Raw genomic sequence first — 27,182 nt, forward strand, 5'->3', positions numbered from 1 at the left:
CAGTACCATGGATTTAACAGAGTATACTGTTTCGCCAATGATCCCTCCCCCCATGCCTTGCCATTCCTGAGGACTCAGGTGTTATTCCTCTGTACCTTTAAATTCACTGCCATATACCAACCTTCAAACAGAAACACAACCATGCAAACATAACTACTTCACGGTAGAAACACGAATGGGACAGAGGTGCCCAAGCAAATGACTTTTGTGCAAAGTCTCCCTCTGGTAAAGTTTTCACAGAATTTTTGCCAACATTAGTAACCTATATATAATTTTCTACTTTGCAATTGCAAAAATAATTATATTATTGCAATTCGGGTTAGATCCCTGATTACTTTCCAGATGTATCTATTGCTTGGAGAACACAGCTGATAGGAGTAGGCAGTATAAATAGGCTTAATAAATTGAACGAGGTATCTGATACTTCATTATTGTAGACACCAGTGGTATGGTTCAAAGGTGGTCTCACTAAGAATCTCTATCTCCTGGATATATTTTTTCTTTATTGACATGACACGATTTTACTGCAATCAACTCTCAGTATTACCAAGTCAGTCAGATACTTGTTAACCACGTGATCGTTAGATTTCTCTCAGAGAACAAAACAAAGGAACTTTGTACAGCTACCTTTACGTGCCACAATCACTACGAATACCTAGGCGAACATCAAAATTACGGCGTAGATAATCATGATGCATAGGATATAGTAACACGAAGACATTTAAAAAGTATTTTTTAATAGATGATAATGGAATATTGGATATCGGCATATGCTGACGGGGCATCAGTGAGTGATAATAAGTGAGAATGAAAAGGAAGGTCAGTTAGTCCACCGTGATGAATACACCTAGTATTCAGCACGATGGTTTCCAGGGGGAACCATGTGGAGGTGGACTTAACAGGGTATATTGCTAGCAATGGTGCTGGTAGTCCATATTTATTTTACACCTTTCAAATAAGGGGAAGGAATTGTTATTAACAATTCCTTCCCCTTATTTAAAAGATAATAATGCGTCATTATTTTGCCCCTCTCAAAATAATTTTCTTAATCCCATTGGTACTGCCTATTTCTTTGCCTTTTCTTTATTTGTATAGTTAGTTTCTATCCTTTTTTATTTTATCATTCCAATATATAATATTTCAATAATTTCTTGAGGGTGTTGTTGCCTAAACTAACCCCGCTTACAAACTGATGAGTGAGTTTGAATCTACCCGACCAAAAACTATAATGCAAAATACCGTTAACTATTCATATTAATCTGAATGATAGTAAAAGGCTTAAGCTCAAAATGATGTAATGGGGTCGATTCTAATGCGCTTTCTGAACTAATATTTAAAAATAAAATTTCCGTATGATATTATAGCGAATTTTTTCATTCTAAGGACCCATATAAATTAAATTTCTCATAGATTTTACTCAAAATTATTATAAATTTCGTTTATGATGGTCCATAAAATAGTATTTTCCCGAAACTATCAAATAAATATATTAAGCTAGAGGCTTAGTTAAGAGATAAGTTTAGAGAAATGGCGTCTCAGAATCGACCTCAATATTTATATATTATAAATAGGATCATTTACCTTATTATATAAAAAATAAATATCTTATTAATTTAGTTAAAAGTTAAAATGTGAACAAATGAGACAATTATTTTAAATTCTACACATACGTACATAATAAATAAACAAACATAACATCATACATATATAATAAATAATATTTTTTGCGCCATAGTTGAATAAAAGTTTACGCGAATGATTATTTACCTATTATTAGGAATGCGTTGTTTGCATATAATGGCAAAATATAAAAGTAATCTATAATTTTAGTTCCAAAATCTCTCCACAGAGGCAGCACTAAAGATAGTTCGTCAATTCCTTTTAAGTAATAAAAAACAGTACGTTATACTAAGTCTATCCATAAAAGATATTAAAATTATGTATTCATATAGCAAATATCGGTTGCTATTTACTTTTTTATTTATTTATTGTTGTTATAAGAAATCATCCACAAAATTAATTTTATAACTTATATTTTGTCATTTGGCAACACTGCGAACAAGCTAAGCAAATCGAATTGGATCACAAAAAAAATATACTTACGTAGGTTCCTAATTATATGACGTCGTGGTCATTGTTCTGTTCATTGTCATTGCGTCTTTTTATTGTTCGTGTCCGCGCCGTTCTTGGTAATATTCAGAAAGTGTTGCAGAGGTGATAAGCCGTGTTCAGTGATAGCGAAGTGACTACAGACCCTAATTCGTTTGTGGTAAGACAATAATAACATTCATTGTGCGTTAAGGTGAAATTTTATCGGGAACATGGCGACATTTTGAAGTGACGTGTAATGTTGTGCATTTCAGATAGTGGTTCATCATACTGAGCTTTCATGATTGGATTACCGCGTAGCGATAGAGATCGAATAACGGTGAAAATTCGTAACATGAAAAGAAGTTCGTCGAGGGATAGTATGCCCCGTTCGAAGCGGACGCGTAGTAGCATAGGCAGGTACGATGACAGCTCCGACGAGCGCGTCACTCCAGAAAGGGTGCGGCGTAGAGTTCGTTCGCCAAGCCCTCGAGGCAGGTACGTCTCCCCGCATCGTGATGACTATGTCCGTTCGCGTGAATTGAGAGAAGAATCTGTGCGTTCTTACTATAAGGTCCTCTGTGTTAGTGCTCTTCACCCGAAGGCATCAGATGAAATAGTCAAAGATACTTTGTACAGAGAATACAAGAAATTCGGCGATTTCAGTATTAAAATTTCACATGAATTGGATGAACGTGTTGCTTATGTATGCTTCCGTAGTGCTGAGGACGCGAAGGACGCCAAACACGCGAAGCCAAGAATTATTCTTTATGATAAAGTTGCTATAGTTGACCCTGTGTATGAACCAGTCAGGTCAGAATACAGGAGTAGGCCAAGGAGTATTACCCCACCGGACTATGACCGTCCATATTCTTATACTTGGTCTCCAGTACCAGAAAGGCGTCGACCTCCACCAGATGATAGAGCATATGGTATACCTCCAAGTGTCCCACCTCATCATAGGGATTTCCGACCTCCAATGCATGAATACCCAATGCCAGGTCCTCATGGGCCTCCAATGCATCACAGACCACCCATGCATCATCCTCCACATCCACACTACATGCCACGTCCATATATGCCTCGTCCCCATCATCCACATTTTGAAAAAATGGAAAACAAAAAAGATAAATTCCCTAATTATTTGCACCATGTACAACCAGAAGATGACCCACTAGCTACCAGAACTCTTTTTGCTGGTAATTTAGAAATAAACATATCTGATGAGGAGCTCCGGCGCATATTTGGTCGTTATGGTATTGTTGAGGATATTGATATAAAAAGACCGCCTCCAGGCACAGGTAATGCATTTGCATTTGTACGGTATCAGACATTAGACATGGCACATCGGGCTAAGGTGGAACTTTCTGGTCAATATATTGGTAAATTTCAATGTAAAATAGGTTATGGTAAGGCTACACCTACTACACGAGTGTGGGTGGGTGGCCTTGGTCCTTGGACATCTGTAGCACAATTAGAAAGGGAATTTGATAGATTTGGGGCTATTAAAAAAATAGAGTATGCAAAAGGTGAAGCTCATGCATACATTTTGTATGATTCAATAGATGCTGCTCAGGCTGCTGTAAAAGAAATGAGAGGATTTGCCCTTGGTGGACCTGATAGGCGTCTTCGTATTGATTTTGCTGATGTAGGAAATGGTGCACCATATAGACCTAAGACATATGTACCTCCTGTAGGTGAAGATGGCAGGCCAGTTGAGGGTTATGAAGGGTATGAGGGTACATGGGAAGATGGTTATAGCTATGGTGCAGGTTACAGGGGTAGGGGTGGACATAGAGGTCGTGGACGTGGCATGTACAGGGGTATGTATCATGGGACTGCTGAATACCGTGATGAAGAATGGAGGAGGCCACCAGTTGACAGTGAATATGAGGGTCGTTTGCGTCGATCTGGATCAAGAGAACCTGGTGTGGACAGATCCCGATCACGATCTCTCCGTCGTAGGACCCCTGACAGTGATTCTGATGGTTCACCCAGGAGAAATGGTGGTATGCTTGCCTCAGCCAGGACACTTCCAGAAGTAGTTCGTAGAGCCACCACAATCTGGAATGGTGCTTTGATCCTTAAAAACTCCTTATTCCCAACTAAATTCCATCTAACAGATGGAGATTCGGAAATTATTGACAGTCTTATGAAAGATGAGGATGGTAAAAATCAATTGAGAATTACTCAGAGACTGCGACTTGACCAGCCCAAACTGGATGATGTACAGAAGCGCATAGCCACATCGAGTTCACATGCAATATTCTTAGGAGTGGCCGGCTCAACTGCATCCATTACAAATGATGACACAACCATTCAAACTAGACCCATGAGAAACTTGGTATCATATTTGAAACAGAAAGAAGCAGCTGGAGTGATATCCCTCTTGAATAAAGAGACGGAGGCCACTGGAGTTTTGTACTCATTCCCTCCATGTGAGTTTTCAACTGAACTGTTAAAAAGAACATGCCACAACTTGACTGAGGAAAGTTTAAAGGAGGATCACCTGGTTATAGTGGTTGTGCGAGGTGGTTCAGCATAAAGTTTGCATAATTTATTTTAGTTATATTTTTGAGTTTACAATAATTAGTCTTAAGTCTTTAGTATTTCCCATAGTTTACAGATAATTTCTAATTTAATATGTGAATGTGTAGTGATGTGGGTGATTGTAAACATAGTTGAGTGATGTATTACACACTGTGCAAATCTTGTGGTAACCCACAATTGTAGTGTATTGTTATTACAAATAAAAATAAGTAATGAATTAATATCTGCTAGCATCAACAATCATTAAAATTAAATAAGTGTATATTTATTTGTTATGATTATACTGACTTTATAGTGTACACAAGTGTATGTTAGTAGTGTTAGGTGATGTGTAGTGAGAGTGCACTTGTAAATAGAGTATTTTATCTGATGTTGTAGTTTTTTTAAACCTGGTGGATTTGTGTTGTGTATGATGACCAGTGGCTGTGACAAAAAATGTGTATTCCATAGTTTTGGAGATGAAAAATTTATTTTCACTGTACTTATTCAAGTTTTTTTTTTCAACATTGGCAGTGCTATACTTATATATATGCTATATATAATATATACTTAATAATAAAGTATAAACACATGCCAATAAATATTACTACAAGTGTGTGTTTTGTGATAAATAATAAGTATGTTAAAGGCAATATACAGTGAAATAGCAGTGTTCAGTTACATTTAAAGAAAACAGTTCATTTTCAGACAATTTTTACATAGTTCTTATAGTAACTGTGTAAAAATTGTATTATAGAATCAGAATAATCTTATAAACTCTAATTAAACAAAAGTGAGTGAGTGAATTTAAGCAACCACTTGGATGGCAATCATTTATAAAACAAACTGTTTAGGTGAAAAGTGGATTTATAAAGGGTTTGTATTTATGTATTCCAGCATTGAGGTAAGTTGTGTGTTCTATAATGGTTTTGATCTTTTTCTAAATTTAGAACTAGATACATTGTAGGTACATAAGTGAGCTACTGCCTCCCAGTAGCTTCAGTTTGAATCATCTAACCTGAACTGACAGTGTATCTATCTTAAAAGCCATAGGTAGATTTTATGCAATTTTACTTTACATAGAATTCTGCCAAATAGCTATTAGCTAGCCTTTATTTTAAAAAATGCTGAAAAATTACTAACATTGGTGTATATACTTAGTAAAAACCATTATTTGCCGTACTACTTTCTGCAGTAATCAGGTAAATATAAAAGAGGAAATATACCACCTATCTTATTTTATTATTACACTTTTTTTATAACTATACTATAAAAGGGAGTCAGGGTCTTGTTAATAAAAATAAATTCCTTCAGTCGCCTCTGACAACAGTCACAGGAAAGAAAGAGTAGCTAAAAATAAAATCTATGCAACGTAGTACTTTTTTCAAAAGTCAACAGGTAAATCTTTTTTGATACTAAATCTTTATTTATATTTTGGATAAAAGCATATTTATAAATAAATAGTTATATTTGTTTATTTTATTGTATTGATATTTCTATGTGGTTGCATAGATACATCATCCATTTGGTCAATATATGGACAGTAATGATTCTTAATTACTAGGTAGGTCTGTGATGCCTAGCATAGGTAGATGCTCGTGGTAACCATAGGCGTATTATTTAACATGTGCTATGCCCTCTCCAGAATCTTCTCATGTCTACCCAGGTATGCGAAAGAGACTTCCTAAAGACATCTGTGTATAAATATGCTGCATTTATAAGGGGCCAAGTCCCCAATGAAAAATAATTCTCAAAACGCCAATGGTGACACCTAGCACTAAATATGTAATTACCTAGGTACCTATGTGATGCTCGCAGAGTTAGTTAGTCCCAGATTAAATGGTAGGTAAATCAAAAAGCCTTTTGTCGACTATGGGTAAACGTATAAAGTATAGATACCTAATCTACAATTTAGAATTGAAATTGATTGTCCATTTCCTACCACCATGAAGGAAGATAGGTGAGGATGAACTAGCTTATACGGAGTACGTGGTTAGTTTACAAACATAGGTGTATGTAACACAACGTTTGATGGTAAACAGTTACTGTAGCTTATGTGGCTTGCAACATTAGGGGTATCATCTATTATAGCTAGTTATTTTTCAATAATATTGATCTCAAAATTTTTATTCCATTTATTATTTCGACAATGATAACCAGGTAGAGGAAATACCATGAAACTGAGGAAAAATCACAGCATATACTTATCGTGAGTTTAATTCTGGTAGTGCATTTAAAATTACCATAATTCACAGAGAGTTCATCTCCGTACCTTACATCCTGGATGGCCGCATACATCTCAATTTCAGAAATGTTTACTTCCATAATCTACAGCAGAGTTTTTAAAAAAAATGGTAAAGAGATTCCTTCAGGGTTGACAACGCGCGACTAATGTTCCTGGTATTGTGGCAGTTATAGCCTTAAGAGCCTCTACGATAACCGTTTAATACCAGATGGGCTGTGTTGGTTTACCATCTCAGTGGTACAAAATAATAATAATATGATTACAGTAGATACATAATGTTTTCTTACTAGATCTCTTACGGGAAAGGCAGAAAGAACTAAACACCGGCGGCTTCTATCGCCACTCTTGTTTGTTTTAAGATAATAAATACAAAGTAAGGTAAATTAAACTATTGTAATGTCCTTAGGAATTCAGTCGGCGAGACAGCAGGTGTGAGCCACGGTCAATGTTCTTAAATGCAACTCTGTTACATCAAATGCTTTGTTTGCCACGCAGGACAGATGGTTGCCATTCTTATATCTTTCCTTATTTTCAATTTAGGTTTTGAATATTGTGCCATGTTGATTTTCATGATACTAGGTAGATATGTCTAACAGGGAATATAATTATGTACTTATAATAATATATATGTACATAATTATATAATGTGGACGTGGCAAACTAATAAGACAACAAGCAAAAAATAGCTACCTACATCATAATAGTGACAAAATTAACACGGTTTTAACTCTTTACTTTTATAAAAAGAATTATCAAAATCAAAGATTTTGTTTATTTTTTTTAAAAAATACATGCGCATTTACAGCTGTTATAATTTAATAATTAGTCTTCTAATGCTGATTAAAAATGCAACTAGCTAAATAGAGCTACGAGTTTTAAGTAAAAGATTTAAAAAAAAATCTATTACATTACCTATCTAAAATTTCGATGTCCACCATTTTTGATAAAATAAATAGTCTGTTATCGTATATTATTAAAATCGATATCAAGCAGGTATTCCGGTTGAAAATTTAAAACTGAAATTGTAATTACGTTTTGGTTGCAGTTGTAAAATCGAGAACTACGAGAATAACTACTTGTTGGTAAGTATCAGTATTCTGTGGAAATAAGGGTAGGACATTAGCTTTTTTTGGAGGTAATTCATATTTTAATTGATGAATGTTTTGAATTATTCAAATAACTATATATATCGATCGTTTGTACCTCAAATTAAGATAATATATCAAATATCAAAAGTATTATGCATGAGGAACCATACAACGAACACATCTAGGGCCACACTAAGACCCGATTCAATATAGAAAAATTTGTTTCCTAAATTAGCCCAATTAGAATCGAAACCAGGACCTCATTAGGCAAAATAGTGTTTACCTTTTTACCACGGAGATCATAGTTACATATTATATAAATATATATTTTGAATAACTTTGCAAGTGTTATGGGTACTTAAAATATAACTGATGTGTTCATTAATCATTTCTTACATTGTAGCCAATAAACTATTTAATCATAGATAGGTATACGTACCTGCCAATATAAATTCATATGTAAAAGTACTACATAATAAAATATTTATTAATTCAGTCTAAATTTGTTTTATTTGTGTTCCTAGTAATTAATATAGACATTGGTTATTGTGTTGTATAAATATATCTCACTATCAAATTCTATAGTATAAAAATAATTTTAATCACTTAGAATTCAATAAAAAATATTTAGTTTAGAAATAAATGAGTTCACATTTGGCATAGCTTATGATTACCATACTGTATTATTAAAATATACCCAGACATTTATTGTCTCGATAACTTACCACAATGACGACTTTGTAGTTATCATAGACGTATTTTAATTTATATAGCTTCACAATTGAAGCATACATTTTTTATTCAAATATAAACTATATGCCAACATTTTAATCTAAAACCAACATATTTTGTATTGTATCAGCCGTTAATCGTTCACTGTTGGATATAGGCCTCCCAATATAAAATAGAAGGTTCCTTAACAAAATTTTACATACATAGTTCGACAAATAATACAAATGTAAAATTACTAATTTACAAACAAGATTTCAAAGAATTATACTATCGACATATGGTCTGACCTCTTAGATACGTTATACTAAGTCTACCTGACCCCACATTTGTTCTCCTTGACAAGTGATAAGTGAATTCATCAATAGAAATTATTAATGCAAACAAATTTGAGTTGGAATGTAGAATAAGACGCTGGACGTCACCATTTTTCATGATCACCTTTGATGCATTCAGTACGTAATAGTAAATGTAATACATTAAGTCTATGCATTTAGAAAGCAAATAATCCGTAACAATTGCAAATCGTGTATATATTTCTTTTGACAATTCGTAAACGTTGGGCAAATATTGGCGCAGTTTTTGCTTTTATAGGGATTAATTTGATGCTTTCTCTTTTAAATAGTAAAACTGATAAGCGACTATATATAAGCGTGGATAGAGGTCATTACCATGAAACGGGGTGAATAGCAACTATTTGTTATACTTGATAATTTTATTATACAATCCGGAATCATAACTTTTAAAATTTGGGTATTTACTATTAACTAAATCGTCTGTATTTCTTGAAATCTTCCAATATACTCATTTTCTATACACAACGAGATCGGGGTGACTAAAAGGATCAATTTAATTATTACCAGGATTGCCACTTTTACAAAATATATTAAAGTTCGTAAGTTTTACTAATTAAACTAATATTGCAAATTAAATATATAATTTTTCTGTTTAGTCGGTCTTTTATATTATTTAATAAAAAAAGTAGTACACAAAATAATTTTCTCACTTATTTAATAATATATTTATAATATTATTAACCCTATATGGCAAAAGATTTTCACTGCATAAGCATTTTTATTCACACTTAAGTAATTCGAATTACTCAATTATAAATTTGTTCACTTATTTTAAGCTATAATTACAACCAACCTTTTATATTATTCAACGCATAAATACATTATTTATATACTTAGAAACATACACTCTGCGATAAACAATTTGCGGCTAAAATTCTTATACAAAAATGCATTTCAAGTTCCATTGTTTCTGCCTACCCTAATGAGAGACAGGCGTAACAGATATGTATGTATGTATGCATTTCAAACTACGTTTTGATATCGATTGAAGTATGTTTAGTATTTGATCATCAAAACAAAGTTTTTCTTTCTATAATAATATTCAAACTATACAGAAAGAATGGTAGACTTTAAATTTTCCAAATTTTTTCTATTTACCTTGCGATTTCAATTAATTCCGTTTATGCATATAAATTGTTATCTGTCGTATTTTGCCTCAATCTATTGTTATCAGTCATATGACAGTACTGTCAAAGTCCAAAATTTGTCATGCATGACAGTTTATGGTAATTTTAATTTTGACAATTTTTCTAACTTTTTTGTTTCTACTAATTAAACTGTAACATTCGATTTTAGTTCATTTATTCTCTGGTATATTAAAAAAGACAAGTTATACAATACAAGATGAGATTGCATCCAACATATTTCTCTGCCGCTTCAAGTACAAATGCTAGGCGTCCGCAAAGAGAACCAGTACCTTTTCAAATGTTGCTGCCATTAGCATTAAAGAAAACAGTTTCAGGAAAAGGAGATAAATCGAAGGAGGCTGCTTGTATGCAGGAATTAGCTGTTATGTTTGCTTGTTTTAAAAAACATGATTTTGATCAACAACAGTGCTTGAAAGAGGTTACAGAATTTCAAAGTTGTTACTCTGAATTCAACAAAAGAATTACTGTTCAGAGAGAGCAAGGAAAAAAAGGTATACTTGTTCCTGGTGAGAAGAACTTGACTCATAGACAAGTGAATAAAATGTTAAAGGCATATCCACCAACAAAGTGATCTGAAGGAACAGAAGTGTTGACAAGGTTTTACTTGTGTTTAGTCAACTAGTTAATTGTGAATAATGTTTTATTTATAATTTATAAATAATAAAATAGATATATGAAGTTAACTCTATTTGTTATTCATAAGAACCATGATATAACATAACATGAAAACCTAATAATAGCTTATATTAAAAGACAGCAAACAACATTTCTTTTTTTTTAATATTTCTTGGTATTATTATTTTTCTAGTAAATGTATTCTGTGATATTCACAGTGCTGTTAATATAGATAATGTTTAGAACTTTCTATGATGATTTTATGCACCGTCAGATTGTTAGCCAGTTTCTTAAAAAAATAAATTGATTTATTTTTCATGGATACATATTGCTAATATAATAATGTTTTTGTTTGGAAAAATTTTTAGATTTTTATTATTTATACACACAAATGGCAGAACAGACTTGAGGTTTAAATATAGATTGATATCCTGGGTTTTTATATAATTTATTCTAAATACATATAGGCAAATCCACAGGATAGGGCTAGTACTTGTAATATTGTATTAAAACAATAATGAAAATAATAGAGCTTGAACTATCTACCTACAAATATTATTAATCGAAATACAAATATTTATAATTATATTCTATTTAGTTCAGAATTTATCTTACTGTCTCTAAATATTTTGGATATAAAAATTAGGACTAAAAAAAATCTTGTAAATATGGCATTTCTTTTTATTTAAAATAAGTTTTAATATATAGTATAATCAGATTCAAATAGTATAAAATAGCACATAATATCACTTAGGGGCAGTATGGATCCACTGGGGAGAAGACACTTGCAGTTCTATTCGCCTCACTGTAATCAGTTCATCATCTACTTCATGAATATTGTAGAATCGTTCCAGCTCCTCTATAGCTTTGTCTTCAAGCTAAAAAGAAATCAAATTTAACATTTTAATTTGTAAACAAAACAAACTGTGATTGTGATAAAGTGGGAGCAAATAAATAATCAAAATAAATTCGGAATTAGTAAAAAAATCATGCAATTAAAAATATAGTGTGGTTCATGCATGCTATTTAATGTTAAAAAACAAAATTAAGGGAACTTAGAGGAAATTAAGGAAATACCTGTGTTAGTGTTAGTGGTTTAGTCATGATTCTTGAGAAATCTTCTTTTTGCTTTTTCTGATCTGTTAAGATTTGATTAAACTCAATGGTCTTTTTGTTAGGGCTACTGCTAGCAACCGGTGGCTCACATATCTTCCAAGGGTTCTTAGGTTTCTCTGGAGGACTACCAAGGATTAATTTATTCATAAAATCATCCAGATTCTGAGGTTGATGATCATTGCCCTGCATCGCCAATTTCTTCCTCTGCTTCTGTGACATCTTTGGTCCTATATGACTGATTACCAGATTTCCTTGCGAGCTTCTAGACATTTCTGTTATGGGCGAGTCTTTCGGAGACACTGACATCCGTGAAGTAGTTGGAACACTATCTTGCATGTTATTATTGGATATGGAATTAACTGAATTATTTCTTGTCAATTTCATAAATGATTCAGTAGGAGTTTCATTTAAAATGTCCCGAGCGCTAGATATAGCCTTTAATCTTGCTTGAACTACTTTCTGTTGTTTCTGCTGTGAGGATGGCACCTCTATCCATTTCTCTTGTTTGTCCCGAGCTCCTTTCTCTGCCTCTTTAGATATATTGCTCAAAGACAATGTTATATCGCCCGACACTTCATTAGATAAGTCCAGAGAAGTTACTGAACTAACAGATTCATATCTCATTCTAGCTTTTTCGCTTTCAGTGTATTCAATTTTTTTGGATTGTTTCTTCTTCTTTGTAACCTCTAAATTGTCGTCGCGTTTGAGATCTTCATCAGTAATTTCTAAGTCTATAGGGAAGTTTACTGCACAATCATCAATTATATCATCACTTGGTGCATTAAAGAATGGAGTTATAACTCTAGATGCCATGATAGGATTGAATTTGCAGTAGTAACTTGTAATGTCTTCAAGCAATGCTTCCTCAAGATGGTCTAACGAATGGTTTTCTAGGATACTGCATAAATTGAGTGATATAAACTCCATGCAGCATTGTTTGAGCTGTGTTGCGTTGTATGTGTGAGCAAACTGACAGAGCTCCGAGCAGTTCTTGAGCGTAATTAGGTTGGCCAGTGCGATTTCACACATTTCTCTTAGGCGTGTAATAAACAACTGGTCTGCTACTATAAGCATACTGCAGATGAAGTCGATGCTATCAGAGTTCTCAATCTCTGGACATGAGTCAGTATAAAGAAAATCTATTACAGGCAAAAGTATTGTTTCGTTTATTGGTAGGGTCACTTGAGATAACAGTTTGCTCTGTAAAGAAGACAAATATATAATAAGTTATATTTACCTACATAAGTAACAGAGATATAGTAAAGTAATTCAATTAATATTTTTAGATAGTTTATGGCGGCCGTGTTAATTTTATACTGTCACCTTGTAGCCTACATTTTTTTTTATAATTAGGATTCAATTTATAAAAAAAAATACATCAAACTATTTAGACAATATAAGGATCTGGACAAACATACACTCAAAAATACTCTTTGGCTAATGGACGAAAATAATGGAATGGTAACCCTGCTTGCGTCATCAGTATACCTTGGCGAGGCTCAAGTGTGGTATCATGATAATTAAGAATTAACCACAGTTGTTTTTTGTGGAAAACATATGGAGATCGACCTATATACTGCTAGTACTCATTACTAACAATGGGAAGAAGACTACCCACGTAGGGGAGGAGGAGGAGTTGATAGCACTGGGGTCTATGAGCCCCACTGTTAACAATATACTCAGGTCTCCACATGATTTTCCCAGGAAAACAACAATTGAATTCAAGGAACAACCACGATTGGTTGTTTTTTGAATTCGTCATATGGGCCATGACCTGCTTTTATCCTCACCTATCATCTCTCATTGATGCCTCACCAGCGTATACTTATAGCAAAAGTGGGCTACTATTCTATTTTCGCCCATTAAAGACCCCTGCGGTGGGTTTAGTAGTTAATGGTAAAACCGACCTCAGTCCAGGAGTGCATGAACATCCCGTGGAAGTATTCGAGACGCGCCGCCAGCAGGCAGCGGTGCGCGGCCGTGGGGGAGCCGGCGCGGCCGCACACGCGCGTGTCCGCTAGTGCGGCGAGATCTGTTCGCGACCAGCACGGCGCCGCCGGTCGACTGTAGCTGGCGTTGTCCTTTAGGTACACTGTGCCTTCTCTGTAGCTGTAATAAAAGTAATATTTTTTATATTTGTTACCTAGGAACTTTATAATTCATAGCGGCCCATCCCGGCTTCGCACGGGTGGACATTTTTACATTTTAAAAAGAGGCCATTAAGGCTACATACGCGACGGAAGCTTACAAATGGAGTAACTTTTCCCATTTTCCCAACATTTCCTTTCACTGCTCTGCTCCTATTGATCGTAGCGTGATGAAAGGTATACTATAACCTGCCCAGGAGTATGAAGAATAATTGTACTAAGTTTCGTTAAAATGCGTCGAGTAGTTTTTGTTTCTATAACGAACATACAGACAGACAGACAAAAATTGTACTGATTGCATTTTTGGCATCAGTATCGATCACTAATCACCCCCTGATAGTTATTTTGGAAATATAATTCATGTATAGAATTTACCTCTCTGCAGATTTATTATAAGTATATATGTATATATATACGATAGATGTTATTCCTATTTATAGATGTACTTTCAAATGGCTCCTGTAGAAATTTTATCAAAATCAATTTAGTAGTTTTGTTTTTAATAAGTTTTGGTACGATCGGCAGGACACGGGAGAGATCGAGATTTTTTTTTATGGAGCAAAATTTTCATTTTACTTATATACTAATTAACTTCGTAAAAGTAATTTTGTGTCACCTACTAGGTTCATATTTTCTCATGGGAATAAAGATGTTACAAATCTGTGTGTAATTTTAGATCGAAATAACATCGGATATAAATGAAGATTTTTCCATGACCCTGTTTATGTTTTTCATTTGATAATAAATGTATGACATTTACTTACTAGAATTTTTCTAGAAGTTTATGCAGGCCCATAACTTGTAATCGCTTGGCGGTCGCTTGCACCAGTTTTATTGGATCGCAGTAAAGGTTGCGCGGCGGAGTGTCTGACGTTCGAGATTTACGGTAGTTCTTCTTAATTTTATCATGTTCCCTGTATACTTCGAACGCTGATATTTCTGATGGATTTTCTAAAATACATAAAACACACAGATTACATTAAAAAATGTTATATATGTAACACATGAAGGGTATAATGGGCGACACAGTATACTCTGTCAGATATGTATGTATGTACAGTATACTCTGTTATGTCGATGGTTCTATTCATGTCTATAGGCTACGGTTACTATATATATACAATATTGATGACATTGTAAAGTTGTAGTTATTTATTATTTATTTGATATTGAATTTAGTTTGATAACTTTAATATCATGCACAATTTCCAACACAATATACAGTGTTTTCGCATGAATGACTAATTAATAAAATAAGCAGGCGATCATGTAGCATTTTAATGTCATTTAAAAATAAAAAGGATTCACCTATCAACTCCATTTCGACATCAATATTATTTTTCTCTTTCTTTATCATGGTGTTCAGATCTTCCCTCCTTATCTTCAAACTGCAGGGGCCCAGTTCAGCAACGTCGCAAGTGCCCGTATACATATACCTCAATATCCGATCAAATACTTCTGGATGAACATTCTCCAATAATATAACTGGCTTATCTTCAGGGCTGGTCAGTTTCTCTTGGTACAATTTGTAGAGGTGTTCGCTGCTGGAAGCGATTATGAATATGTGTGCAGGGTAATATTTTGTGCCGACCTGCATGAAAAAAAAACATAAATTGTTATGTAATAATGTGAAGTGACATACAATACACTATCCTTTCCTGAATGAATAATAACTCGACTAAACGCAATGTTTCTTACTAGTTTATGTTTTTTACAAAGAGAATAAAGACAAAAATTATGATAAAGTTTTATCTTTAATTACAAAATTATATTTAATTTCACTGGCAGAACATTGGTTTATCTGAAAGATAATAATTTAGATTGTACTCAGTATTTTTTGTTAGCTGTATCTACATATACATACAATTGGGAACCTCTTGTTTTTGAAACTGAAAAGGAGTGGGTATAACATATACCTTAAAAGTTACGTCGTGCAGCAAATCGTCATCGCTGGCCGTCTCCAACAGTGTTTCCATGTGCTTCGTGAGACTGGATGGGGAAAGTTCTGGTAACGATGTCAGTCCACATGTAGGTTTTATCTGAAACGTGTAAGAAAAATTTTGCACCTATTTGTGTAACAGAAATACTTAATAGGTTTTTTTTTAATGAATGATAATGGAATGGTAACCTCGCCTGTGCTATCGGTATATACCGGCTGGGTACCAGTCTCCCTCCACATTTACCACTTCAGTTTACATGTAAGTTTTTGATTTTGTTAGTGTAACTAAGCCAGTGGAGATTTGGGGGAAAGGGATTCTTCATAATGGGCATATAATAGCTTCATTGCTAGCAATGTACTCTATCTGGTTGACCTCCACGCGGTTCACCCTGGACACCACTGTGGTTAATACTTTATAAATTCATCAGGATGGGAAGATTGACCTTTTATCTTCATCTATCATGAATCATTCCTATCTGGTACTTAACCAGCTTAATCCATTAGTTAAGTGGGTTAACATTCCAATAAAAAAAACTTGGAAGTTGAAAAATGATAATAATTTTTAAATATCACCATTATGTTCGTAAATCTCATCATGTTTATAAATATCACAAACAAATATTGTGATATAATGTACTTACCTGCAAACACGCAAAATTTTGTCCCTCACTATCAACTGCAATTGAGACAGCCCTATGTATATTCGGTATCTTTGTTATCCGGACATTAGTACAGTCGTCCTTCTCTAGAAACTTTACTAGCGCTGATTTGTTGTTGTCCTTCTCTCTCTCTTTTGTGATAGGCTGCGTCGAAGTTAGGTGCGGGGCTTTCCGCGATATATTCCCGATAAACGCTTCGCCGTACTTCGTTGTGAAATAAAGGGCGTCATGTGTGAGAGTCATTTGAGTTATAACAATCTGGTGGCTTAATCCGAATACGCATCTGTTAACAATATAATGTTGCCATTTAATTTTTTTATACAAAATGTGCTATAAAAACTAATCATTATTTCAGATATTATACCTATGTACACAAAATATCTATAAATTTACATATACTTGAAGATTTAATAGACTGCGTAGAAGTGACACTTCTATAATTTTGTTTCTGAATGCGGTAACACCTCCAAAATGTAACATCCTTCCTTTCAGATCTCGCATAGGTTTTTCAATGTATTTAACAAGTCATTTTACGATATAACGAATCAGGCGGTGTATGTACGAGAGAGTGAGATGCACGTTCTCACTGCAATATATATTGCTTGCAAGGTTTGACCGATAGGGAGCGAGCCAACAGTGGACCAACGTAGTTGTATGAGTTTATTCGAAGTTATATGAGGAGGGCAGCAGCGTCTCTCTTAAAACATTACCAAAAGTCTAACTACGGCTGCCAATTTGCCTGCCAAGCATGGCAACTACTAGTAAAACCCACCCAGTAAAGGGGAGCCTATGTTTAACAGTGGATAGTTAACGGCTAACATTATGATGACTTTCCAAATTCATTGCCAAATATTCAAAAATTGACAAACATGCAAGTGAACAAGTTGCATGCAAGAACAACAACTTGGTGTTGAATTAAAGCAAAATTATCTTAAATAAAGACTATAATTAGTATAAACAGTCACCTGGTGAGTTTGTTGGTGGTGTCCTGCCAGATGAGCAGCTGGCCCACATTGGTGAGTAGCAGCACGGTCACCCGAGAGTAAACACCCTGTTCGCTTACCTTCGCCTCCACGCATACTTGGCGAAGATTAATTTGCCTATTATGAATAAATATAAATTAAATATCGTCTTGGCCGTGTGGCCCTGGCATAGAATGGGCCACCTCTTCCTTTCCCGTGTGTGTCGTAAGAGGCGACTAAGGGAGCTTAATGATCGAGGGATAGGAAGCAGCGTCCCTTTTAAAACATCTTCAAGGCCTAACTGCAGTTGCCAATCCACTTGCCAAGCATGGCAACTACTGGCAAAATCCCTCAATAGAGGGAGGCTTACGTTCAGCAGTGGACAATTAACGGCTGATATGGTAAATACCGTATATATAGGGTAGAATCAGTATAAATAGCATTCTTTCAAAGATGTGTTCTATCAGTGAAAGTGAAAATGTTTCTTTCCCAAAAAGAGCTTCTTATACTAATTTAATATATGTTTTTTAAATGGACGATAATGGAATGGTAACCCCGCCTGTGCTATCGGTATATGGTGGCAATGCACTAGTAGGGGATGATTGGTGAGAATGAAAAGTCAGGTCAATTAGCCCATTGTCATGAAATACACTTGGGTTTCAGCACGATGGTTGTTGATGGTAGCAATGAAATTGATAATCCGCATTACTAACAATCTCTTTCCCCCCGCCCAGAGAAATGTATGTTGCCACTAAAAAGTTCAATAGTATAATTGCGCTACTGACTTGATAGCTATCTTCTTGCATATATTCTTATGGAGCAGGTAGACGTCGCCGCGGCTGGTGGTGATCACGGTGGCCGCGTCCGCCGCGCCCGCCAGCTCTATGCCCGCCTCGTCCTTGTTGTTCAAGGATATCGCAACCTGCCACCGTAAAATAATAGTAGAGTATCATTAGGAGGGATAGGGGATTATTACTAATGGTGATTGCTGGATGGAAAACGCGTGGAGGTTGACTTGATGGGGACGAGTCACCCTCCATGCTTCTCCCCTGGAAACTATAGATGTTAATGCCGCGTCAATTTATAACGATGAGCCAACTGATCTAGACTTCATCTTTTATCATTCATTGATACCTCGCCAGCATATGTCGATAGTGTTGGCGGGGTCACCTCTCTATTTTCTTATATAGATGTATCTATTATAAAATTAAATAAATAATTAAATAACGGTAGTCGAAAAAAGAATTCTAGATAAAGTTTAATCGTCATACGCTTTTTACGAAGGTTCGTAATATTTCGACGACCTCCATTGGGGTAGAAGTAGACATGTTTGATCTAAATAAGTTATGTCATATCTTGATTAGGTTAATTTAGATAATAAAGTTCTTTACATTGATTCAAGTTTATTTATTCTGGATTGAGCCCCCAAATATCTGTTGGTGGTAACACATGCACCATTGTTTCACCAACTGATAATGTCTTTAGGTAAAAGAATTATTATAATCGGTTAAGTGTTTTTAATTTATCTATTACAAACAACACAAAAAGGAATTTTATATTAACTTTAATTTATTGTTGTATTGTAATTAGATAAGTATAATTTTACACAAAAAACCCAATCTTTCCTATTTATAATATTAATGTCGATGTAAATTAACCTTTTTCGGCGTCGGCACGACTTTGTCCTCATGAGAATGTCCCAGTTGTCCCACATTGGTACCCCACGTATACACAGCATGCTCATTCCAGAATACGGCATGCCAGCGAGATGCGCACACGCCGCGCGGCCGGGATAGTTTCATTAGAGGCTTCACGTTGGGCAGCTTGATGGATGTTGGTGTCTTTGTGCCGGATTGACTAATATTGTCAGTGTTATTGAGTGTATATTGCACAATCTGTAAAGTAAATGAAAATTTCATCTGTAAAAGTAAATGTATTAAATTTCATTCAAATCCATTCAGTACTTTTTGCTTGAAGTTTGTAAGGATGGATAGATATCCATCGTTACAAACGTTCGTATTTAAAATATAAACAAAATAACAGAATTTACTTAAATTATCATATATACTTTCATCTGGCAACCCTACGTTGAGGCACATTGAGAAGAGACAGATTAAATTATATATTAGGTATAGTTTTTCACATCTTAATATGACACAGACTGACACTAAACGCGGGTCAAATTTGTTTTGCAACAGGCATACAGTCCTTCGGATGGTATACGGTCACTGTAGCCTATGGGCGGCTGTAACATTAGGGACGTGATGTACGCGTTGCCAACCTTAAAGAAACCTTCATACACACTTTTTGAAGAACCCCACACTGTAGTATCCAGAAAAAATCTCGGCATTTCGACTCGGCTCATTCCACAGGCTGAGCTTTCCCGGGAGAAAATTCCTCAAAAACAGCACCTTTACTACCGTAACCTTTTTGGTTCTAGCGTATGAGGATGAATTCCCTGTCGATGGCTGTAACTTTATATTCTTCTTTTCATATAAATAAAAAAAAAATACTAACAGAGCCATTCTCAAGCAGGAACACAGTGGAATTGAGCATAACCGCGGCCTGGTTGCAGGCATCAGGCAGGTGGAGTTGTACGGGCCGAAGCGCAGTGGAATGCGGGCCGCCAGCGCGGGCCACCTGGCCGCAAGTCCACACCTCGGGCCCGCTGGCACCTTCGCACACCCACACGCTGTGGAACTTGCCCAGGCATACCTGGAAAATTGCAATCGATTTATAACTCTTTTTCTTCTAAACCATACAATGCAACAAATATTTCTTGTGGAAGTTTTGTATGTACATTTTAAATAACATCCGTGCGAATTCGGAGAGTGTCGCTAGTTAATAGATCATCATCATCATATCAGCCTTTTACAGTGAACTGATGCACTTTTTCATTTGAAAAACTTACTTCGTATTACCACAGAAAAATTAACCTAGCGATAGACAGTTGTTCAATACATGTTTAGACGTCTTACTACAAAAGTGTATCTAATATCTGTTTAGATCTAAACAAAACAAAGTTTGTTTTGTTAAAAGAAGTTGTTCTACCAGAGGGAGACTTTGTACAAAAGTCGATTGCTTGGGTACCTCTGTCCCATTCGTGTTTCAACCGTGAAGCAGTTGTGTTTGCATGGCTGTGTTTCGGTTCGAAGGGTGGGATATGGCGTGAATTTACTGGGTACAGAGGAATAACACCTGAGCCCTCAGGAATGGCAACGCATGGGGGGTATCATGGGCGAAACAGTATACTCTGTTATGTCTATGGTACTGCTCATGTTTATAGGCGACGGTTACCACTTTCCATCAGGTGGGCCGTCAGCTTGTTTGCCATTCTAAGTTGCATAAAAAAATCCATATTACCTATGCCTAATAGTAACTAATAAAAGATGTTAATACTTTTTGGTTTATCTAAAATTATATTGCGGTCTCACACCTATTGCGAGTGTTGTCTAGCAATTGTTGATTGGCGTTTATTACAAAATAGAAACTTGGTAGATGATATAAATATTATTTTATTTAAACAGTAATTGATATATATATATATATATATATATATATATATATATATATATATATATATATATATATATATATATATATATATATATATATATATATATATAACTGTATAAGTGAAATCTACTGACAAATCTGCTAATTCATACTACCAACCCTTGAAGAGTTCTCTTACTGTTCAAGGTACGAATATCTTTAAGTAAAGAAAGTAAAAAAGTACATTTATTTAACAACTGTTTATATTTGTGTTCTAACACATTGTGGATATGCATTATCACTACTGTACGCATTGGGCGTAAATTTATACGTTTGAAATGGGTTCACCGCCGACACGACCCTTACTATTTTCTTAGGTGGTTCCTCTAAATACATATTTTCATCTGGCGCACTAGGACTTGCTGACGTCTGTTGAGAAATTTCCCAGTTTTTCGATGGCAATAATATAGATCGTTCCGTCAAAGCTTGCAATAAAGGTTCCCCTCTTATAATACAGTAGGCGAATAACATTAGAATTGTATACAATATAATCAACAGTATAATGAAAAATATAATCTTTCCTTTACTTCCTATAATAAACTGTCTCAACGCGTAAAAACATCCGACATCTTTGTAAGACTTCACTTCTGGATCGTCGTTTAATGAACAATCTTTTGATACTGGTAGAAGAACAGTTTTGTTCACGAGTTGACAACATTGCACTGGGAATAATTTATCAGTATTCATTTTTTGCCACTGTGAAGACGCAAAATCTCTATAACCATTCACACCACAGCATTCGTTGTTCACCATAACGTAGTTCCATATGGATGTTATAACATCATTATCCCTCCCATAATACGTTTGTAAAGTGGACAGTAAATAACTTCTTGTTTTTTCGTTTCGCGTGTAAATATTGTAGATGCCTGATATAAAGATTACCCAGAAAGCTACAGAAGATAGGACGGTGATCAAGAAAATGTATGACTTTATAGCACATTTAAATTTGCATCCTGAACCAAGAATGCCGCAGCAAGACGTTACCATAGTTAATACAGTTAGGGGAATAAGAAATGAGGTCAACGGCGTAAACCATAATTTGAGGTTCACGGAACGTGCTATAGCGTCAACTAGTGAACTTTTAGTCACCGTGTAGTTTACGTCTTGAAAGAATTCAGTGTTAATAGCACACCAGACACAAATAATGCAGCCTATTAAACCAAATAAGAAGAACAATATGTTGGTAAAACCGAGGCAGGTGCGCGGTAAGCCAACCGTGTGCATTTTTATTTAGTATAAAACTTGTAGAAAGAAAATATAATAAATGTTTATGGGAATTTGTACTACGAAGGTATTTTTATTACAGTGACAGTTTTCGACAGCTGCTATTTATTCTTTTTAATGGCATTTTCATGTTTACGAACGTAGGTTTTTACCATTAAAATGTTTGTTTTATTTTTAAAAATGTTACATATTCGAATGACCATTCAAGTGTCTACGTATAGAATATATAGATATAAAAATATACTTGATAAATATAAAGTAGATGCTTGTGCATTAATGATTAAAAGCTTATAAAATACTTTTTAACCATTTTCGATTAATACAGGCAGCTTACTGCCCAGTTTAGACGCCAGTATATGTGTATTATATATTAAAATATCGTTATCTATGTAATGTGTTTATCTATGATAATTCCTGAGGACTAAGTAGCCTCTTGCATCAGAGATAGCGCTGGCTTTTTTACCCTGGGAGTAAGAATATGTTACGCATCAAGAGATGATAATACATGTATCGCTACCTTATGGCAGAAATGGGTAGAAGAGTAATTTTTTTCCATTTATTCAGAGTATCAACAGAAACAAATACACGCTAAGCATAAAATAGCTAAACAAAAACTCGTTTTGGGGTTTATATGTCAGTTAGAATATATTTTTCTTGCACAGTCGGTTATTTGGTAAATAGTTCCACTTTACAATTTTTTTACACGTTTATGGATTAGTATATATGTTGTAACAAACAGCTTCAGGCAATTTATTAAATATTTGTGGCAACATATATCCCCAGGTACGTTTCCTATATACATTATTTAATTCAGACAGAACATATATAGAAAAAGGCAAGCTGAAATTATATCAAATAGCGGCAGCCATACATTTATATATTCAGACGGTTTTAACATTCTTTTAATCTCGTCAGATGCGATATCATTTACTATGGTTCTATGTTAATTTTCTGACAATTGAAGCAGCTATTTTTTTTCTGTAAACTTCCTGTTTGTTGTAAAGTTTGTATAGGTTGTACACACACAATTCTAAAGTCTCAATGGAAATATTTTTAATCTAGTGCGTCTACGAAGTATCTAACCATTTCTTGCTGTTTTTGTCATAATTGAAAGCACTTTTTTGCGGAATAAAATCTAATTGTACTTAACAAGATTTATGATACACCTATCCTGCTTACCTGTTTAACAGAAGTGTTATTCCTGTTGAAACACCCCAAGAGTTCAGGAGTGTTTCTTTGCTGCTGCGTGCTTGTTCCCAGCGTATAATTGGAGTTGCTCCCCCAAACATACACCTCGCTAGGTTGTGTGCCCTGATGTTTGTACATATATTGTCGATCCAACATAGCATGCTCTAGCGCTTTGTAATCATCTTTATCCACAATGTCTAGATTCACACCTAGTTGATAAAATAAATATAAAATAGATAAACCCTAAGAAGATTTGGGCATGGCACATAAATGTACTAAAATATGTATATAAAATACGAAAATTATTTTAAATATACACTTACGTCTATAATTCTTAAAGAGGTAGTCAGAGACATTTCCCTTATGATTTTGAGAAAAGAAATATCTAAAAATGGAAAAATTTAACAGAATTGATGAAATCCAATGTGTTAATAACAAAGTAGCAGGGTTTATATATATTATCCTAACAAAATGTGTCATTCAAGAGAACAAAGCTTTCTTTCACTGTCTATTTGATAAGTAAGGTTTTAAAGTGACAATGATGTCACAATATATTTTTATACATACCTATAGCACAACATTTAGAAAACTTGATATTGATATCTCTGTTGGAATAATACAGGTTTTGTTAAACCAATAAATGAATTTCTTCATTCATACATAGTAAATAAATTCATAATGTATGTTTGGTGTACCATAATGTTTGAAAACGCATAATAAAAATTATCTTATTAGCTCTTTCTAATAACCTCACCTTTTTTCATGAGAGAGACAGCAGAATGTATTTGACCATAAAATATACTCCTGTGTAAAGGAGTGTAACCTGATTCACGGTCACGAGCGTTCACAAAGGCTTCTGAAGAATGGCGTATCAGCCAGTCCATCAGATGAGTTCTACCGCGAGAAGCAGCCATGTGCAGGGCAGTGCGCCCCTAAAAGAAACGAAATGTTCTTATAGTAAAGCAATTTATATTGGATTAGCTGTAACTAGTGGAAATGGGTAATATATACATCTGTATGTTGTAGTTACAATATCCATTGCCTAATAACTAATATATAAAATCTTGGTTATCCAATATATAATATGGAAATGAAGAAACTGATCGAAACGAATATGAATAATCCAACTGGTATGAGTGATATAATAATAGATGATAACCTTTTTATTGCTATCAATGTCTAAAGGAACCCAACATATAGATATGGGAGCAGTAATAAAATAACCCATTCCTAGTAAATAGTAGCTTTTCCTGCATAAATTAGGACAAAAAGTGTCTTATGACCCTAATAGTTATGGTTTTTTTCATTTAATATTCAGTTATCAAAGTTTTATCTATTATTGTTCTGAAGTAGCTAAGCATGCATTATGTTTACAATAGACATCATTTCTAGTAAAACTAGAAATGATGTATTCTGTATTTAGTAATCCATTAATATAATATAAAAAGATAGGATATGTATAAATATACAATTAACAAGTATTTTTATTAAATTTATGGATTAGTTATTTATGTAGGGAATCACAATTACATTTTAAGTATATATTACAGTATAGTTACCTCAAAGTCAAAGGATTTTATGAAATTAGCACATGTTGCTTTGATGAAACAAGCCAAAGATTTATCCGAGCTGGATCTCTTAGTGATGGCACTGGTGAGTGCTTGTCCATGGTTTCGGGACCTACACCGTCTTGTACAGTCCACCTCTGCTTTATTCCTACTCATATTTTTAGTAATACTATAACTTTCAATTAAAACAAATAAAAACTTTATAAATAATCTTTTATAGATATGCAATTTTACACTATCTGTTGATGTAAATAGTGAGCAACTTTACAGGTACTGAAGAGCCAAGCTCTGGAGTAACCCCCAAGGGGTTACACTGTTGCACTTTAGCACGACATAATGTTTGTTGTGGCAATCTGGAAGAACATTTTTTTATATTAATTTTATATGAAAAATTCTTATGTATTACTATTAATTGTATGAAGTCACCTTCATTATATAGACAATAGCTTTATATATCTGTCAATCATCCATCCAAGCATTGAGTAAGTGATAAAAAATTTTCAATTGGTATAAGCTTCTTTTTTTGCCTGCCCTGTCTGCACTATCTATATATGGTGGTGGAGCACCAGTAAGAAATGATAGGTGAAGATGTAAGCAAGTCAGTTGGCCTATCATGATTAATTCATCTAAAATTATTCATAATGATTTCCAGGGGGAACCACATGAAGGTTGACCAGTTTCCATTACTAACAATCCCTTTCCTCTAATAAACTTTTATTATAACTTCTCTTGTGTATATTAAATTGGTATATTGAATATGTAACCTATGAACAATTACATGGATATAGATACTGGGGGAGATCTGGATTAATCTGTTATGATCAGATGGATCATGTTCTGTCTAAGGAGTCAAGTCCTTAGAACTGCCATCTATATGTAGGAGGAGTTATGGAACTGGATGAAGCTAGAGATGTACATACATCTCTTTGAAAATACATACTTTTATGCGCCCATCGGATAGGGTTCATCAAGGAATCAACTTTTGTCATATGAAATTTTTTGTGCGTTGTCTCATTGCCGTGTTATAGGATTCCAAACATTTTGGTATACAAATTTTTCTAAGTTCTATGTCCCTGTAACTACAATGGCACTGCAAAATCGATTTATCTCAGAAAAGGAGAATCGCACGAAAAAATATCACATGACCAAAGTTGATCCACTGGAAGAGCCCTATCCGATAGGCGCATAAAGTAGGGTTATTGTGACATTGAAAAATTCATAGAAATTTTTATGTCCTTGGCCTATAGCAACCTTTAAGGGTGGGGGGAAAAGGATTGTTAGCAATGGAGTTTGACAGCCCCATTGCTAGCAATATGCCTATTAGGTCGACCTCCACGTGGTTCCCCCTGGAAACCATTGTGAACAATTCTTGTTGAATTCGTCACGATGGGCTAACTGACCTACTTCATCCTCACCTATCATCCTTCACTGGTGCCCCGCCGGTGTATACCGATAGCGCGGGTGGGGTTACCATTCCATTATCATTCATTTAAAAAAAAAACCTTTAAGGGTATAATCTAATCGAGGGTTCTCCTCTAACATCAGTAAAATTTAAAAAATAAAATTTCGTGGAAGACGTTTGTTATATTATTGCAAAAAAATTCTATTAAACGATTTCAAGGACGTCATTTAAAAAGTATAATAACACCGGTACGGCAAAAAATAAATCAGTACAATTGTAAAAAACCAATCAAATTATAGAAAATTAAGAAAGATGAAGATGAGAGAATAATATAAAAAGAATTCAATTAGTATATTTTATTTTATTCATGTACCTTTACAAGTAAACAGCTGTCTCGAAAAAATCTTTCAAATAAGCGAAAATTTGCAACATCTTCTACGTTAAATATAAAGGAACTAGATACATAAGCAGTACCAATGTACTGTAAAATATTATTACATTCAAAAACTAGATATTAATTTATTGGTAGTAATTAAAGAAAATCTTTTGTTAGGTTTAGATATTTTTCTACTTACAATAAAAATGACAACGAAACGAATGACATAAGATAAAACATTGACATAA

At 34.3% G+C, this 27,182-nt stretch overlaps 4 protein-coding genes across 5 annotated transcripts; 2 read left to right on the forward strand and 2 right to left on the reverse strand.

The window, feature by feature from the left end:
- The first annotated feature begins 2,095 nt into the window (after positions 1-2,095).
- On the forward strand, positions 2,096-5,008 carry LOC113521730 (RNA-binding protein spenito-like). Its single transcript, XM_026907372.3, has 2 exons — positions 2,096-2,269; positions 2,364-5,008. Exon 2 carries the CDS (start codon positions 2,390-2,392, stop codon positions 4,631-4,633), a length of 2,244 nt encoding a protein of 747 aa, XP_026763173.1. The 5' UTR covers positions 2,096-2,269; positions 2,364-2,389; the 3' UTR covers positions 4,634-5,008.
- Positions 5,009-10,238: 5,230 nt separating this feature from the next.
- Positions 10,239-10,866, forward strand: LOC113521937 (uncharacterized). The gene has a single exon (XM_026907613.3). The coding sequence runs from the start codon at positions 10,380-10,382 to the stop codon at positions 10,752-10,754; it is 375 nt and encodes a 124-aa protein (XP_026763414.1). The 5' UTR covers positions 10,239-10,379; the 3' UTR covers positions 10,755-10,866.
- A 599-nt stretch (positions 10,867-11,465) lies between these two features.
- LOC113521576 (inhibitor of Bruton tyrosine kinase) lies at positions 11,466-27,153 on the reverse strand. 2 transcript variants are annotated; one of them, XM_031909754.2, is made up of 15 exons: positions 27,134-27,153; positions 25,148-25,509; positions 24,343-24,520; positions 23,580-23,797; positions 20,139-20,336; positions 19,280-19,516; positions 18,407-18,543; positions 17,625-17,759; positions 16,642-16,942; positions 15,978-16,100; positions 15,370-15,652; positions 14,826-15,012; positions 13,822-14,023; positions 11,876-13,114; positions 11,466-11,676 (listed from the first exon to the last, which is right to left on the reverse strand). In XM_031909754.2, exons 2-15 carry the CDS (start codon positions 25,310-25,312, stop codon positions 11,545-11,547), a joined length of 3,735 nt encoding a protein of 1,244 aa, XP_031765614.2. In that variant the 5' UTR covers positions 25,313-25,509; positions 27,134-27,153; the 3' UTR covers positions 11,466-11,544. The 2 variants fall into 2 exon arrangements, with proteins under 2 accessions (XP_031765614.2, XP_026762942.2); XM_026907141.3 differs by having other exon boundaries at positions 26,932-27,150.
- On the reverse strand, positions 21,270-23,566 carry LOC116413046 (tetraspanin-1-like). The gene has a single exon (XM_031909755.2). The coding sequence runs from the start codon at positions 22,398-22,400 to the stop codon at positions 21,378-21,380; it is 1,023 nt and encodes a 340-aa protein (XP_031765615.2). The 5' UTR covers positions 22,401-23,566; the 3' UTR covers positions 21,270-21,377.
- Positions 27,154-27,182: the final 29 nt, after the last annotated feature.

This window comes from Galleria mellonella, unplaced genomic scaffold, assembly GCF_026898425.1.
Source record: "Galleria mellonella isolate WM207_F2 unplaced genomic scaffold, CSIRO_AGI_GalMel_v1 utg63, whole genome shotgun sequence".
NCBI lineage: Eukaryota > Metazoa > Arthropoda > Insecta > Lepidoptera > Pyralidae > Galleria > Galleria mellonella.